Genomic DNA, 19641 nt, shown 5'->3' with positions numbered 1-19641 from the left:
CCTACAGAGGAGAGTAGCTCAAAGGATGTCTAATGGGGAAAATATTCGGATGGCGACATGTCAAATGGATAGGATGGCGGTGTGCACGAGGCGAGAAAATGAAGAGTAGCTGGCGAGAGGGGAGGGTAGTCCAGTTCTGGAGAGTCGATAGAGATGGTGGTGAATGGAAGGTTGGATGAGGAAGGAGCAGGTAGCGGACGAGAGGGAGGAGTAACGGTAAAATGCAACAAAGATGGACACTGAACCCCAACAGGTGTAGCTCTTGGCGGAGCGTTAGGGCATGACCAGATAGGGACATAGGGGTTAGGGTCGGCTGAGTAGTCCACCTCTTCTGCATCCATGTCTGACATCCTGCAGTCAGCCCCGATGACAACGAAAGGGAATCTAATGATAGCAAACCCGAAGTGCAAATTCCAACCGTGACGGTGAGAACGACAACACAGCTACGAAAATTAGCATGCAGGGTTTCAGTAGACAGTGGAGGGGAAACCCTAACCGCGCTCCCAGTTCAGAAAAGGCATGAGCTCCCGGTTACCCATGGCGCTCCTTTGTTTCTTTAGTTTTGCTTGATTATTCATATATTTACATTATCAAAATTGGGTAGGGGTATTAGATCTCCCCATCCTTATTTTATGCATTTTTTAGATGCTTTAGATGTCATTATTCTGATATTTATTTGCTTACCCCTCTATAATGAGTTTGATTAAAAACACCATAAGAATCGCCTATCTTGCCCCTGTCAAAAGAGTCCTTATCTCTTCATCCTCTCACTGGAAAATCAATGAGCTTAGCATGACTCCATTCTCAATGGATTTTCCCTTTTCCCTATGATCAAGTTGTTAAATCTATTCCTCTTTGATCTTAATACCTAGCTATTCCTCTTTGATATTAATACCTAGCCTAAGACCTCAGTGACTTAAGAACCATGTAGAGAGAGCCCTCTCTGAAGCTGGAAAGGCTAGATTCTAGTTTTAAAGTGGTTTGTGGTTACCTTTGGATTCCTCTCCTCAGCCTTGAGGAATTACAAAGTGCTAACACTTTCTTTCTTGTGATTGCTTTCCAAATAGCATGGGCCCGTATACCTCATTTTTTGGCTCATTTAATTTCAGGAGCTATTTACTTCAATTCCTACACAGCTAGTCTTTAATAAATGTCATGTGTTTCATGTTTCTTCCTTGCACAAAACACCATGACGTCCCAAGAAAGAGACTCCCTTCCCAACTCTCAAATCTATGTCCGGTGTTCCGGTTAAAACATTATATATGTTTTTTATATTTATTATGAAACATTTATAATTATATTTTTGAATTTTGAAAAGTATATTTAAAAGGGAGTATGAATTTTGAAAAGGGTATTTTAAAAGGAGGAAGGTCATTATTACTAAATTTTAAAGAGTAATAATTAAAGTTTTATTTTTAAGTGGAGTTTTTGTTTTTGGGAATCAATATATTGAAAATGGAGATAGCAGTTACAGATATGGAGAAGTTGAGCGGGGCTAATTTTTCCCTATGGAAATCACAGATGGAGGATACACTGATTTTGAAGGATCAGTATTTGCCGATTGAGGGCATAACAAAGAAACCCTCATCGATGATTGATGAAGAGTGGAATAAGCTAGATAGAAGGGAGATTGCAACAATCCTCAAATATCTTGCAAATAATGTGTATTTCAATGTGTTTGGAGAAAAGACGGTAGAAGGATTATGGAAGAAGCTCCATGATCTATATGAGAAGAACATGGCATCAAACAAAGTGTTCTTAATGAAGAAGCTTTATAATCTCAAAATGAAGGAGGGTGTTTCAGTTGCTGAGCACTTGAATCCATTTATTATTATTGCTAATCAACTTGCCTCTGCTAAAATCATTTTAGATGATGAAATTAACGCCATTTTGCTAATGTGTTCTATGCCAGACAGCTGTGAAAATTTAATTGTAGCTATGAGCAATTCAGTAACTACAGGGACCCTGAATTTTGATGATGTCAGCAACGGTTTAATGAATGAGGAGTTGTGACGCAAGTCAATTGCAAAAAACCAGGGAGGAGAAGCTCTAGCTCCAACTGATCGTGGTAGGAGAATGGATCGAGGCCGACAAGGGCGATCAAGATCGAGAGGCCGATCAAAATCAAGGAGAGGAAGGATCATCTGCTTTCATTGTGGCAAACCCGGGCACATGAAGAAAGAATGTTGATTCTAGAATAAAGAACAAAAGGATCAGAGATCGTCCAATACAAATCACAAGTCATCCAGCACAAATGAAGGTGAGACTACTGTTGTAGCCATAGATGGTGAGGTGTTGTTTACTATTTAGTATAGGATGCATGTGTATATACATCTAGCAGTAGCTTTGATTGGATCCTTGATTCTGGGGCATCTCACCATGTAACCCCATGCAAAGATAGTTTTGTTTCACATAATCCTGGTGATTATGGTAGAGTGCATTTGGGGAATAATCATTTTTGTAGTATTGTTGGAGTGGGAGATGTCCAGATCAAGATGAAAGATGGACCAGATATATTATTGAAACAGGTCAGGAATGTACCATAAATGCGCATGAGTTTAATCTCCATGGGAGTACTGGATGATGAAGGTTATTCCACAAGCTTTGGAAAAGGAGGTTGGAAAATTAGTAAAGGAGCATTGGTCATGGCCAAAGGACCCATGACATGAACATTATACACATTGAAGACACTGTTAAGAAAATCAGATTTGGCTGCTGTCACAAAAGAAGGAAATTCAGCAGATCTGTGGCATAAGCGTTTGGGTCACATGAGCGAAAAGGGCTTAAAAGTCCTTGTTGGTAAAAATTTATTGCCAGGTTTGAAATCCCACAATCTTGATCTTTGTGAGCATTATATATATGGTAGACAAAGAAGGGTTTCATTCCCTAGAGGTGGCCATGACAGAAAGAAAAATGTATTAGAATTGATACACTGAGATGTGTTTGTGCTTGTTAACATCAAATCATTAGGAGGAGCATCATATTTTGTAACATTTATAAATGATGCATCTAGAAAGGTTTGGGCATATCCTATGAAAAGAAAAAGTGAAGTGTTTGGAATATTTCAAAAATTGCATGTTGTTGTTGAAAGAGAGACTGACAAATTGCTGAAGTGTTTAAGAATAGATAATGGTGGAGAATATTGCTCAAATGCATTTAAGGGATATGTAACAGGCTTGGCATAAAGCATGAGAACACTATGCCTAGTACTCCTCAACAAAATGGTGTCGCAGAAAAGATGAATCGCACCATAATGGAAAAGGTGTGAAGTATGTTGTCCAATTCTAGTTTGGAGAAGAATTTTTGGGCTGAAGCAATCACAACTGCTTGCTACCTCATAAATAGATCTCCAACTATAGCCTTGGATGGTGGTATCCCTAAGGAAGTTTGGACTGGTAAGAATTTGAATTATTCTCACTTGAAAATCTTTGGATGTGAAGCATTTGTACATATTCCCAAAGAAAATAGAACTAAGCTAGATGATAAATCTATGAAATGCATTTTTTTGGGATATGTGGAAGAAGATTTTGGTTATGGTCTATGGGATCCAGTCAAACATAAAATTATTAGAAGCAGGGATGTTATATTTAATGAGTCAGAAATATTCAAGGTGACTGTAGGTGACTTGGAGGTCAAGAAGGTTAATGACAGGTTTGAAGAGCAGCAGGAAAACATACCACCAATATAAGAAAATGAACAACAAATTCAGGAGCATGAAGAACAACAAGTGGAAAATGATGAACAACAAGAAGAAGGAATCTTGCAAGAACCTTTATAGGAGATTCAACCTAATAATGCACCACCACAGTTGGTTCGCAGATCTTCTAGGCCTCATAAGCCTTCACAAAGGTATCCTCCTTCAAACTATATTTTGTTGACTGATGAAGGTGAGCCTAATTGTTTCCAAGAAGCCTGTAAAGTTGAGCACAGTAAAGAATGGAAGAAAGAAATGGAAGAAGAAATGAACTCTTTGCTCGAAAATAAAACTTGGGAGTTGGTAAACCTCCCAAAAGGTAGAAAGGCTCTACAAAACAAATGGGTTTACAGCATTAAGCATGAAGGTGACGAAAAGAATGAGAGGTATAAAGCAAGGCTAGTGGTGAAAGGTTTTGCCCAAAAAGAAGGTATTGACTTCACTGAAATTTTCTCACCTGTTGTTAAAATGTCATCCATTAGAGTCATTCTTGGTCTAGTTGCTACTTTAGACTTAGAATGTGAACAGATAGATGTAAAATCTACTTTCTTTCATGGTGAATTGGAGGGAGAAATTTATATGGAGCAGCCAGAAGGCTTCATAGAAAAAGGCAAAGAAGGCCTTGTTTGTAGGTTGAAGAAGAGTCTCTATGGGTTGAAACAGGCACCTCAGCAATGGTACAAGAAATTTGATTCATTCATGTTGGAACATGGTTTTCAGAGGTTGGAATATGACCATTGTGTCTATATCAAGAGGTATGATCAAGGAAAGTATATCATATTATTGTTATATGTGGATGACATGTTGATTGTTGGGCATGATAAGAATAAGATAAATAGATTGAAGAAAGATTTGGGTAGCAAATTTGCAATGAAGTATTTGGGACAAGAACAACAGATATTGGGCATGGGGATTATGCATGACAAGAAAAACAAAAGGTTGTGGCTGTCACAAGAAAAATATATCAAGAAGGTGCTTAACAGGTTTAATATGAAGGATGCCAAGCAATTTGGTACACCCCTTGCAGCCCACTTCAAGCTGAGTAATGAATTATGTCCTAGTGATGACAATGAAAAAGAAGAGATGAGCAAGATTCCTTATGCTTCAGCAGTTGGCAACTTGATGTATGCCATGGTGTGCACACAACCAGACATTTCATATCCAGTGGGAGTAGTGAGTAGGTTCCTTGCCAATCCAGACAAATAACATTGGCAAGCAGGAAAATGGATTTTGAGGTATCTCAAGGGTAATAGTCATTATTGTTTATGTTTTGGTTATAATAAGACCATACTTGAAGGATTTACAGATGCAAATATGGCTGGAGATATGGGCACCAAAAAGTCCACTACAGGTTATTTGTATACATTTGCAGGTTCAGCAATATCTTGGGTGTCAAGGCTACAAAGAATAGTAGCCCTCTCTACAACAGAAGCTTGTAAAGAGATGTTGTGGATGCAACAATTCCTAAGAGAGATAGGAATAAAGTAGGACAAGTATGTGTTATATTGTGATAGTCAGAGTGCCATTCACTTGGTGAAAAACCCAGCATTTCATTCAAAAACCAAGCACATTGACTTAAGGTACCATTGGATCTGGCATGTGTTGGAGGAAGAACAGTTATCCTTGGAAAATATCCATACAGATAGGAACCCTGTTAATATGCTCACTAAGATTCTACCACGAAATAAACATGAGTTATGTAGAGGCATGGTAGGACTCAATGTAACTTGATGACTCTTATTTGGCTTCAAGTGGGAGAATGTTAAGTGTGAAGCCAAATTCATGAATCACATGCAGGATTCTAGATCCTTCTACACCGCCATTAGTTTCTAGATCTCCAGGATTCTAGATCCTTCTACACCACCATTAGTTTCTAGATCACCATCTGAATCACATACAGGATTCTAGATCCTTCTTCAGCCTCTATAAATATGTAATTTCTCTGGCCAAGGAAGGCAAGCCAAGGTCTAGGCTTGTTACGTAATGCAAAGTGATTTCTGTTCTCCAGTGATTGTTTTATCTATTCTATTGTGTCTGATTGAGTAATCTTGTTGTTTCTCCATTTTTTTGTCTTTGGGAATTATTCTCTGCTATTGCCATCTAAGTCTCTGATTATAAATCTATTGTGTGTTATGTATGCTCGGAACTAACAAGCACTTCATTTTGGTGGACGCCCTGGATGAGATTGAGGCATGCAATTTCATATGCCACTGTCAATTCCTTCTCCTTGTGTATTTTTTCATTGTACTAACACTCAACAATAACAATTGGGCTCCTCCATGTAAACATGTTTCTTAATCACCACCCAAAAACAGTACAGAACTTTTGGTTCATGAAATCAATTAAGATGTTTCTTAATCACCACCACCAAACAATGTAGAACTTTTGGTTCATGAAATCAATTAAGATGTTTCTTATTCATCACCACCAAACAATGCAAAACTTTTGGTTCATGAAATCAATTAAGTTGATGCATCATTCTCCACTGCCAGTTGCGATTCTCAACAGCTTAGCAGAGGGTGCGATGCTCTCGAACGATGTTTGAATCTCCTCTAGTCAATAAGCAAGCAGGAAACCCAATACATATATCCCATGAGAGCATTCAATATCCATCCCACGAGAGCATTCACCAGTTCCATACATATCTATAGAAACATCTATCCCACGAGAGAGTTTCATAATGGCTTAAAAGTATGAAAAAAGTCATTAATTTATATATTAAAAAATGTTATGAAATTTTATATCTAAAAGAATAATTATAAAATCGTAAATTCTCTATTAGATTTTAGTATTAAAAAATTATAAGAAAGAGTAAATTTTATATTCAAAAAATTGCAAAAATTTAAAATATAGTTATTAATAACAATAAAAATTATTATTAAAATTAATTATATTAATAGTTGATTTGGAATTCAATTAAAAAATTCATTTTCTATGATTCACTTGAAAAATTAATCTACACATTTATTATTGAGTAAATCTATATTTTAAGGAGAATTAATAATTGAGACAAATAAGAATTTGCAAATATAGTTTCCTAATCGAGATGTGTGAATTGCGTCTCAAGCAAGAATAAAGATTAAATTAATCATATTAATATAAAATAAGTTATTTTAAGATATATATTTTTAGAATTAACTTAGAAAAAAACACAATTTAAAATAAGTGCTACATAGTAGCTAGTACCTGCCACTTAGTTTGAGGCTTAGTTTAAATATAGCTAAATTGAAGTAAAAAAAACAATAAATAACTAAAATTGCATTTCGCAGAGAGATAAAATGTAAAAAAAATCATTTTGCATAAATATTTTTTATTTTTTTATTAATAATATATTTATTTTTCAAATAATAAAAGGTGATTAAAAATATTTTTAGTTCAAATTTAATTAAATAATTTTTATATGATTATATTTTTAAATTAATAAATCATTTATATATAATTAAAACATATTTTGAATGCTAAGATAAAATGACTATTATTAAGTGATCTAAAATTAATATTATTTGACACTTATTTCAGAAATATCAACAATATATTTACACTTTTGAAAAAAATAATAAAAATAATATTTCTAATTAGAAAATTATTTTTAATTAGAAATAAAATTTATCGCTTAACAATTTGTCATTATACTCCAAATATAAAATGAAATAATTTTTAAAAATACATTATTAATATATTTATTGTTAAAATAATAATAAATTATAAAAATAATTTTTCAATTTCTATAATAAATTTAATTCAATATTTTTTATATAATTATATATTTAAATACACACACACATATATGACTAAAACACAAACATGTATTGGTAAGTGTGTAAATGAGAGGGTACAAATGAACATATGCCACTCTTATTTTAGGAGGCTGGAGGAAGGTGAAAAGGAAGAAAAGAAGGAAGGGGTAACTAAGTATTTTTACTTGGTCCCAATGGTGGTTTTCTTCACTGTTCTAGGTTGTTGCTTTATGTCACTATTTTTTTTTGTTGCACTAACTTCAACTGGTATGATTGAACACTCTAGAGCATATACAACATGTAATTTTAATTTTTAATAAAATTACCATTTTTCCTTGGGGAAAAAGTGTGTAAAAACTAAATATTACAGTTCTAAAAAATTATGAAAATATGTTTAAAAGTGTGTAAGCTATTAGATTTAAAAGACAAAATGCGTCTTTTCACTTACATATGTTGTAAAAGATATTTGAAAAACACTTTCCATTGTAAGATTTGAAATCCAAACATTTTGTAAAAAAAATTCAAAATATACTCAAGGAAATTATAAACCTCATTGTTTTGAGAAAATGTAACAAACCAAAAATAAGTAAAACAATAATACTAATGAAAAACACATTTATAAAATATATGTTGTATATTAATTTTCCATTATTCTAATTTTTATTTCTTTAGAATTTTATTTAAAAAATTAAAATGATACCAGTTTTGAAGCTACTTGGTTTTAGTATTATTATGGTAAAAGGCTAATCAAGAGTCATGCAAACAAACTAATCCATTTATGTGGGAGACAATGCACAATCATGCATTTTCAAATATGTAAAAAACTAGCTATTGCCCCAAAAGGGGCAAAGAGAGGCCATATGTTTGTTAATTTGGAAAATCTATATGAGAAAAATATTTATAGATATGTATGCCATATGTTTTCAATTTCCAAAGGTAGCGAGGTCAACCTTTGAAGATAGAAAATCATGCATTAGATCTAGCCTTTAATTGAAACTAGATATATCCATGCCCCAATAGAAAATTATAAAAAATAATAAATTATATATCCACACCTGTAACACCTTTCTGTTGCATCAAATTTACTTTTATTTTTAACAAGTTATACTGAACTTGTAAACTTTTAAATTCACTTAACATGTTGTTAAAAGAAGTCAAGGTTGGAAAGCCAAGTATCATGAAATTTTGTTTAAAGAAATTAAACAGGGTTAATTAAGAAAAAGGATTCAATAGTTATGAACTCGTGGAATAGTTACAAACAATTGCCACCTTGTTTATCCAAAAAGGAAAAAAGCAAAGGGCAGTCGGGGCTGCAGAATTTTTTTTCCCTAAGATGGGTTGTGATACCAGTGGGAAGGTTGAATTATGGCAAACAACCGAGTGGGTATGCGACTTGAGGCTGCACAATAGTCCTAACACCCAAGATACCTAACTACTTTTATTCTAACTGTGAGGAGCAGGAAGTGCTCAGTGGGGGACTATGGATGTGATTATCAGGTCCAAGGTTGGGTGGTGAGACCTTCTAGAAAGTTTACTAATTGCACAGAATAAATAACTCTAGAAAGATAAGTATTCAAAGGATTTTAATTATTACAGATAGTAGATGGTGTGCATTAGGAGTAATGGTCTCGTTTTCTGGCTTTTAAGTTGGATATTGATAATTATGTATGACATTTTGTATAATAGTTACATTCTTTTAGAGAAGAAATTAGATGCCATAGTCTTTTCTCTAGCTTTACATTATGATTAAAGCTAAACTATGCAGTATTATAATTTACAACCCTAACTAATACTTGTTGTATTAAAGATAGATGTAATCACTGTAGAGTTACAATTCCTGCCCAGACCCTGCTAACTGTGTATATTCTGGGATGGAACAATCTAAATCATTTGTACATTAAATACAAATTACCATGAAAGAAGTACTCAAAGTAATCATTATTTTCCTGAATAAGAAAGGCCTGAAACCTCAAGCATAAAAATACTTCGACTGTAAACAGGATTGAAAACTATGTATATATATATATATATATATATATATATATATATATATATATATATAGATATATATAGATATATATATATAGATATATATATATATATATATATAAGTTTATCTTCAGACTTAACATATGTTTGCAATTCAAATACGCATGCCAGACTTACTATTATGCATATACTCAAGATTTAGAATTCATACAACACCCTTCATTATGCATGCATTTTTATATTTACAAACAGGTATTGCCATTGGAATCCATGAATGAAAATAGTATTATATATATAGAAAGTCCCAAGAACAAAAACATCTGAGAAACATTCCTATGTTCTGAACCCTCGGTTCAACCATTCCCTTCATACAGGATACATTTTTACTTCTATGATTCTGCTCAGATACCCGGTTGCCATGGCAAGGGCCAAGGTTTAGCAAAGATTGTTCATAACCTATCAAACATTCATTATAACCAAAAAAATAATAATACATAATCATATCTGGTAGCGCATGCATTTTAAGCAACATTCTTAAATAGTTCAATTCAAAAATATTCAACAATGTTCAATAAAATTCAGGCATCCAAGCTGTGAACCCAAAACATATACAACTTATCCACATAACTTAGCACTTAATCATTGGTGAATTCCAAGTACGGTGAGGGTTTGGTTGTGCTGAGAGGCAGCAAACCCTCCCACCCCAAATATGGAGCTAAATCTAGTATAACAAATAAGCAAATTGTTAATTCGGGTGATCAATCTGTCAACAGTAGAGGAATTTGGCTCAGGTAGAGGCCCTTCTCGAAATCTCATTAACTCTGGAGTCAAGGTCGAGGGTATACCTAAATGCCATCAAGAAACTCGTTAGAGGTAGTCTTAGGGTCGAGTACCTGCAAATAATGTTCAAATGTAGCTATGATAATGATTAGATACCTGTGAGGAACGATGCCATAGTTGGAGCCCGCATACCTAAAAGCCACCCTCTTTTGTCAACCTCAGCTATCAGAGGAAATGAAAGCAGAAGGGAGCATCCTAAATTAAAATGAACCTAGTCTCTACCATAGAGAGGTATCTCTGTTCGGCCCTCAGGGTTGAGGAAGGAGCCGAGACCTTCCTTCAGAGCATACCTGCAATCATCATAGTGGTCAGTATAGCCGAGTCGAGTAGGTAGTTGCATTATCAATTCATAAAAACAATCTGTGTATAGTGGACTACCTCATTGTTGTTGCCCACCTGAAGGCGATATCCATCTATTTCCCAAAACACAGGAAGGCATGTAGCGCAGAAATGGAATCCCTCATTCCTGTGTTCTTCACACTGCGTATTTTGGAGTTTCCCTCTCTCATCAGATAAACGAAATGAAATGGAATGAAGAGGTTAGGGATTGCTCCAACTTAGAGTCCCCATATTTGAGCCACCTGCAATGGGCCGGATGCAGCATTCAAGACCTCTGCATTAATCAGACTCAAGTGGAGGAGTCATCACCCCTATCGAGGCGAGGACAGATGGAGCACAACCAGGAGCTTGGATGGATAATGGTGTAATACGCGCTAACCCTTGTATCTCTAATGACCCCTTAACCTTGTATATGTTATGCAATAAATGGGGTAAGTCATAAAGTTTTTTATGGTAATTATGAGCAATTTTTTTTTTTTGATTCGAGGTGTTACAAATGGTATCAGAGCCAAGTTCGTACACTGAGGCTTCTGTTAAATAGTATACAACATAAATTCTTTTTTTTTTGCTGTTATGCTTAGAAATGTACAATAAACAATTGAGTTGTAAATGTGAACACAGAGAAACAGAGGTAGAAGTCCACATCCAACATGAAAAGGAGCCCCAGGATCCCAAACCCACCAGAGGTGCCTTATGTAGAGGCGAGTTTGGATATATGGATACAACTGGGAGAGGAGTCTCAACAAGCTAATGTTGTGTTGCTTGAAACAGTGCAGCAGCTACATGCAGAGATGATAAATTTGAGGTCTGATAATGAACGCATGATGCAGGAGCAAGAAAAGATCCTCAAGAGCCTATCCAACTGACAGAATCAACGAGGGCCAGGCCCTAGTACAGAGAACAAAGAAATAACACCAACAACTCACCATGGGGAAGATAATGCTGAGTCAGCAGAAGGACATAAGGAGGATGAAGAAGGGCGTTTGGATAACATGTCAAACCAAAGGAAAACAAAAAAAGAAAAAGACAAAATTACAGGGTGAATTTAAGAAAATAAAACCATCACTGTTCGAAGGAGAATCTGAGGAGGCCACTTAAGCATGGCTGATTGATATAAGGAAATATTTCCAAATTTATGAATACACTAACAAGCTCAAAGAACGTTTAGCGGTTTATCAGCTACGGGGAAAATCCACTCTCTGGTGGGAAGAAATCAAGACAGTGAGAAAGATTGATGAAGAACATGTGACATGGCAAGAATTCCATAAACACTTTAAGGATAAATACTTGACTAAGCGTTACTACGATGAAAAAGCAAAGGAGTTCCATGAATTAAGGTTGGGAACCTTGACTATGGACGAATATGTGACGAGGTTCATCTCCTTGTTACGATATGTTCCATACATGCAGGAGGAGAAAGCAAAGATTCAACGATTTATTAGCAGTCTGCCTAATTTCATGAAGGAAAAATTGGAATTCGACTATCCAAGATCAATGGATGATGTGGTGCGTAAGGCCCGTATCTGTTACCAACAGATGAAGTAGAAAAATGAGGCACCCAAAGGAAATTCAAGCAGAAAAATGAGGAATCTACCCCCTAATAGACAACAGAAATTTGGAAATGGACAGAATAGTTAGCAGAGAACCTTTGGAAAGTTTTCTAGAAATCCACCAAAATTTCCAGCATACCCCGATAGCAAACAGACAGAAGGTATTAATAAGCCTGTGACTGAACAACCACCTAAGCCACCTCTGCAATGCTGGGGTTGTGGAGAATCTCACTATTATAAGAACTACCCACACAAGGCCCGAACTGAACAGTTGTCCAATATGCAAGAAGCTTCTACAGTTGGAGATATAGTGAGAAGTATGCCCAGAATTAATGCCACATTGGATGACCATCAGGCAGAATACCAGCCCACTATGATGGAGTGTGAAGGTATGATTGCTAATCAACCTGTTTCTGTTTTATTTGATCCAGGTGCTAGCCTGAGTTACATTAGCCCCAAGGTGGTAGAAAAATTTTTGCTACCCAGTAGAAAATTTAAGAAATCATGGCTAGTACAACTAGCCACTGGAGCTAAGAGGAAGGTGTCTGCCAAATCAGAAAACTTCCCTATCATAGTTTCAAGGAAGCTCATTCATGCTGATCTGAATATATTACCCCTAGGTTCCTACGATGTACTGATAGGAATGGACTGGTTAGAAGGACGTTGGTCCTTAGTGGATTGTAAAAAGAAATCTGTGAGCTACCTTACCGAACTGGGACAAAGAAAAGAAATTCAGGGAATCCAGAAAAGCATGAAATTATGCCCCATCACTGCTAACCAGCTGGGAAAATGCATTAGAAAAGGCTGTCAGATTTACGCTATTCAGGTAGGATATTCTAATGACAAAAATAAAATGACTTCTTTAGAAAACATCCCTGTAATCCAAGAATTCGAGGATGTTTTTCCAGAAACTATTCCTAGACTGCCCCCTAGACGTGACATCGATTTGACTATCGAACTCATACCTGGAGAAGCCTTGGTTTCAAAAGCTCCTTACCGCATGAGCGTCCCTAAGTTAACGGAACTCAAAATGTAGTTGCAAGAGCTTCTAGACAAAGGGTACATTCGTCCAAGTGTATCACCATGGGGAGCCCCAGTATTGTTTGTTCGAAAGAAGGATGGGACTTTAAGGCTGTGCATTGACTACTGGCAGCTAAATAAAATCACTGTCAAAAATAGATATCCCTTACCTCAGATTGACGATTTATTTGACCAAGTTCAGGGGGCCAGCATATTCTCTAAGATTGATCTAAGATCCGGTTATCACCAAATCCGAATAAAGGACGAGGACATCTATAAGACTGCCTTCCGAACTCGCTATGGCCATTACGAGTTCGTAGTACTGCCTTTCAGCCTTACAAACACCCCAGCTACTTTTATGAGCCTGATGCATAGTATATTTCAACCTTTCCTAGATAAGTTTGTGCTGATTTTTATAGATGATATTTTAATTTATTCAAAAAATCAGGAGGAACACGAACAACACTTAAGAATCGTGTTGCAAATCTTGCGAAATAATCAGCTATATGCTAAATATAGAAAATACGATTTTTACAAAGATAAAATTTAGTATTTGGGTCATGTTATATCAGCTGAGGGCATAGCGGTCGATCTAGAAAAGATAAAAACAATAATGGAATGGACAACCCTGAAAAATGTTGCTGATATCCGATCCTTTTTAGGCCTGGCAGGTTATTACCGTCGATTCATTAAAAAAAATTTCAAAGATAGCTTTTCCTATGACCTCCCTATAGAAAAACGGTGTGCTTTCCATTGGACAACAGAATGCCAACAATGTTTTGAGCAGCTGAAGCAATTTCTCACCATGGCACCAGTACTAAAGGTAGAAGATCTGGAGAAATCATTCGTTATGTGTACGAATGTGGGCAAGGAAGGAGTTGGTGGGGTATTAACTCAAGAGGTAATGGTCATTGCATATGAATCACGTAAATTGAAGGACTATGAAAAACGGTACTCTGCTTATGATCTAGAGTTAACCGCGACTATACATGCACTTAAAATGTGGCGGCACTACCTTTTAGGGAAGAAATTTCTACTGTTAACCAATCTAAGTGAGTTCGACTTCAATATGAAGCATCTTGAAGGAAAGGACAACTGAGTTGTTGATGCATTAAGAAGAAAGATGCATTGTGTCTATGAGATACAATTCAGTCAGGTACAATCTAACCTCCCCGAAATTATCAAGGAAGCATCCCTTAAGGACCCAGAATATGATTTTCTATTGCAGCAAACAATAAAAATTGGACAATGGGAAAACAATCTGATTATGATATAACTCCTAAAGAATTGTGACCTTCAGGAACAAAATTTATGTTCCCAATCAAAACTACGTTAAGCAATTTTTAATGGATGAATTTCACAGGAAGCCATTTGCTGCCCACCCAGGATATCATAAACTTTTAGTAGTTATCCGGAAAAGTTACTACTAGCCAAGATTAAGAAAGGTTGTGGCGGAGTACTTATCCAAGTGTTTGGAATGTCAATTAGTAAAGGTAGAGCATCAACATCCGACAGGTCTCCTACAACCGTTACCCATTCCTGAGTGAAAATGGGATACGATTACTTTAGATTTTATTACAGGATTACCCCACACTAGAAAGCACCATGATTCAATTATGGTGGTAGTGGATAACTTGAGTAAAACATCCCACTTTATACCAGTGAAATCCACTTACAAGACAATAGAGATAGCAAATATATCCATGAAGGAAATCTTCCGATTACATGGGATACCCCGTGTTGTGATTTCCGACAGGGATGTAAAATTTACATCTGCTTTTTAGAAAACCCTTTTTGCTGAGTTGGATACTCAGATTCAATTCATTACTGCTTACCATCCGCAAACAGATGGACAAACAGAACAAGTAAATCAAGTCCTCGAAGGTATGTTAAGAATGTTCGTTATGCAGCAACACCACAAGTGGGAGGACTACCTCCATTTAGTAGAGTTCGCATATAACAATGGCCATCATGAGTCATTATGAATGATCCCTTTTGAGGTATTATATGGAAGGAAGTTTCAGGTACCCATTGACTGGAATAATCTGGTTAATAAGATGGCACTGGGTCCGGATATGTTAGCTGAAATGGAAGCCACAGTAAAAAAGGTTTACCAGAACTCAAGGGTCGCGTAAGATATGCAGAAGGTTTATGCGGATAAAAAGAGGACTCATAAAGAATTCCAAATAGGGGATCATGTATAATTAAAAGTTAAACCCTGGAAGAGCACTCAACAGTGGAAGGGTTGTGCCAAGCTGGCACCACGGTATTGTGGACCATTGCAAATACTGGAACGAATTGGACCAGTGACATATAAATTAGCACTTCCAGGCCACATACGAGTTCACAATGTCTTCCATGTATCATTACTAAAAAAAATTGTATACAACCCTCAATATATAATTAACTAGGAAAACATACATTTAATAGGAACAAATAAATATATGAATTTGAAATTATGGTTTGGCGCAAGTCTAACTATCAATTACGGTGTGTGCAGGTCGATCTCGAGGGAGAGTTCCTAGCAGAGCCTCTTTGTATTCTAGATCAGAGAGAAACCACCTTACAAAAGCAAACCATCCCCCAGGTTAAAGTGCAATGGAGGCACTTTGGCCCGAAGGAGGCCACTTGGGAAGAGGAGGAGGTCATGTTGCAGGCCTATCCAGCATTATTTTCTTAGAAGAACACTGAGGACGGTGTTCCTCATAAGGGGGGAGAGTTGTAACACCTTTCTGTTGCATCATATTTACTTTTAATTTTACCAAGTTATATTGAACTTATAAACTTTTAAATTCACTTAACATGTTGTTAAAAGAAGTTAAGGCTGGAAAGCCAAGTATCATGACATTTTGTTTAAAGAAATTAAATAGGGTTAATTAAGAAAAAGGATTAAATACAAAACAGTTATGAACTCCTGGAACAGTTACAAACAGTTGCCACCACCTTTCTCCAAAAAGGAAAAAGGAAAGGGTAGCAAGGGCTGCAGAAATTTTCTCCCTGAGCTGGGTTGTGATACCAGTGGGAAGGTTTGAATTATGGCAAACAATCGAGTGGGTATGCGACTTGAGGTTGGACAATAGTCCTAACACCTAGGATACCTCACTGATTTTATTCTAACTGTGAGGAGTAGGAAGTGCTCGGTGGGGGACCGTGGATGTGATTTCCAAGTCCAAGGTTGGGTGGTGAGACCTTCCAGAAAGTTTACTGATTGCACAGAATAAATAAATCTAGACAGATAAGTATTCAAAGGATTTTAATTATTACAGATAGTAGATGGTGTGCATTAGGAGTACTGGTCTCATTTTCTAGATCTTAAGTTAGATATTGATCATTATGTATGACATTTTGTATAACAGTTACATTCTTTTAGAGAAGAAATTAGATGCCATAGTATTTTCTCTAGCTTTACATTTTGATTAAAGTGAAACCATGCAATATTATAATTTATGACCCTAACTAATACTCGTTGTATTAATAATAGATGTAATCACTGTAGAGTTACAATTCCTGCCCAGACCTTGCTAACTGTGTATGTTCTGGGAAAGAACAATCTAAATCATCTGTACATTAAATACAAATTACCATGAAAGAAGTACTCAAAGTAATCATTATTTTCCTAAACAAGAAAGGCCTAAAACCTCAAGCATAAAAATACTTCGACTGTAAACAGGATTGAAAACCAGAATTGATATATATATAAGTTTATCTTCATACTTAACATATGTTTGCAATTCAAATATGCATGCTCGACTTACTATTATGCACATACTCAAAATTTAGCATTCATACAACACCCTTCATTATGCATGCATTTTTATATTTAAAAATAGGTATCGCCATTGGAATCCATGAATGAAAATAGTATTATATATATAGAAAGTCCCAAGAACTAAAACATTTGAGAAACATTCCTTTGTTCTGAACCCTCAGTTCAACTATTCCCTTCATACAGGACACATTTTTACTTCTATGGTTCTGCTCACATACCCGATTGCCATGTCAAGGGCCGGGGTTTAGGAAAGAATGTTCATAACCTATTGAACATTCATTATAGCCAAAAAAAAATACAGAATCATATCTGGCAGTAAGCGGCATTCTTAAACAATTCAATTCAAAAATATTCAGGAATGTTCAATACAATTCAAGCAGCCAAGCTACAAACCCAAAACAGATACAACCTATCGACATAACTTAGCTCTTAATAGTTTGCGAATTCTGGGTACGGTGAGGGTTTGGCTGTGCCGAGAGCCAGAAAACCTGCCCACCCCAAATATGGAGCTAAATCTAATATACCAGACAAGCAGATGGTCGATTCGAGTGACCAACCTGTCAATAGTAGAGGAATTTGGCTCAAGTAGAGGCCCTTCTCTAAAGCTCATTAACTCCAGAGTCAGGGTCGAGGGTATAGATGAATTCCATCAAGAAACTCTTTAGAGGTAGTCTTAGGGTTGAGTACCTACAAATAATGCTCAAATGTAGCTATGATAATGATTAGATACCTATGAGGAATGACACCATAGTTGGAGCCCGCATACATGAAAGCCACCCTATTTTGTCAAACACAACTACCAGAGGACATGAAAGCAGATTGGAGCGTCATAAATTAAAACGAACCTACTCTCTGTGATAGAGAGGTATCTCCATTCGGCCCTCAGGGTTGAGGAAGGAGACGAGACCTTCCTTCAGAGCATACCTACAATCATCATAGTGGTCAGTATAGTCGAGTCAAGTAGGTAGCTAAATTATCAATTCATAAAAACAATCTATGTATAGTGGACTACCTCATTGTTGTAGCCCTCCTAAAGGTGATATCCATCTGTTTCCTTAACCAAAGAAGGGCATGTAAGGGCAGAGGTGGAAACCCTCATTCCCATGTTCTTCACTACGCGTATTTCGGAGTTTCCCTCTCTCATCAGAAAGATGAAATGAAATTGAATGGCGACATTAGGGATTACTCCAGGTTAGAGTCCCCATGTCTGAGCCAGTTGCAATGGGCCGGGCGTAGCATTCAAGACCTCTACATTAATCAAACTCAAGTAGAGGAGTCCTCACCCCTACCGAGGCGAGGACAGATGGAGTGCAACCAAGAGCTTAGACGGATAGCGGTGTAATATGTGTCAACACTTATATCTATAATGACCCCTTAACCTTTGTATATGCTATGCAATAAATGGGGTAAGTTATAAAGTTGTTTATGGTAATTATAAGCATTTTTTGTTGATTCGAGGTGTTACAACACCCCAATTGAAAACTATAAAAAATATATTTATGTTGGTTTTAATGTTTATACATTTTAATTTAAAATAAAGTTATTATTTGGTAGTGTTATAAATTATTTTATTTTATGTAAAATAGTGTACACTATTCATTCTCTTTTTTTTTCACCTTTTAATTTTCATCATAGAATTTAAGGTTTATATTATAATAAATATAAAATATATTTTAAAAGAATTATTTAAATATTATTCTTTTAAAAATTTTTACGAAACCTTTATCAATTTTAGTATTATTATAGTAATTATCTAATTAACATAATTTATAATTATTATTTAAGTTGTATAACAATAATATATTTAAATAGGCTTTGGTTATTGTTTAAATATAAATCCATAAACATAGTGTAGCACCACTATTCTATCATATAGCATGTGATGTCTAACCTAATTATACCAATGTGCATAGGTACAAATTCAACAAGATTTGTTTCTAAAATTGAGAAGAAATTTTATAAGTGTTTCGAAAAATAAAAGAACCTAAACTAATCCATTATCATCAGCCTTTGCAAATCTAATTACCGAATTACTAAACCAATAGAAAATTTAAATGCAAATTTCATGCAAGTAAGTATAAAATTATTAGACCATAGAGTTTTAAAAAAACACATAACCTAAATAGTGTTTTTTAAGATCTGCCGAACATAAACTCCATGCCACGGAAATTAAATACAAAATTATTAAACCAACAGAAATTTGAGGAGAGCATTTAAAAAAAATAGAACCTAAAAAATATTCTTTTAAGATTTGCTTAGATACCAAATTGTTGGCCCCTTGGACAAATATCAACTAGATGTATAGTGACAAGATACTACCTAAGATGTTGTGTCAAAGAATTTAAAGAAACCTTGATGGAAAATTAATGGTCATTAAATTAATTAGATGTTCAAGATTGACAACTTTATACATTAGATGAATATTGTTAGGCCAACTTGTTCCAGTAAATTTTTTTGTTAATTAATTGCGAGATGAATATTGTTAAGGATTTTAATATTAATGGACAAATGAATATTGTTAAAAATTATTAATATTATTAATAATTCTTTAATCAAGTAAAAAAATTAATTAGATAAACCCATTTAAAAAATAAAGTGAAGAAAATAAAAAAATAATTATAAAAATAAATCTTAAAAATTATAATATTAAAATATATGTGAAAAATTTAAAACCTATTTATAATATCATTACAAAATAATGAT

General features: G+C 35.3%; 1 protein-coding gene across 1 annotated transcript; it reads left to right on the top strand.

Annotated features, from left to right (window-relative positions):
* Nucleotides 1-11952: 11952 nt before the first annotated feature.
* Nucleotides 11953-13185, top strand: LOC149193279 (uncharacterized). The gene is made up of 2 exons (XM_089407271.1): nt 11953-12118; nt 12284-13185. Exons 1-2 carry the CDS (start codon nt 11953-11955, stop codon nt 13183-13185), a joined length of 1068 nt encoding a protein of 355 aa, XP_089263397.1.
* The last annotated feature ends 6456 nt before the right edge of the window (nt 13186-19641 follow it).

The sequence above is a fragment of the Pinus tabuliformis genome, chromosome 2_2 (genome assembly GCF_031772625.1).
Source record: "Pinus tabuliformis cultivar Carrire ecotype Pingquan chromosome 2_2, CPIR1, whole genome shotgun sequence".
NCBI classification, from domain to species: Eukaryota; Viridiplantae; Streptophyta; class Pinopsida; order Pinales; family Pinaceae; genus Pinus; species Pinus tabuliformis.
Note: the sequence above shows the minus strand (reverse complement) of the source record. Positions and strands in the feature narration are given on the sequence as shown.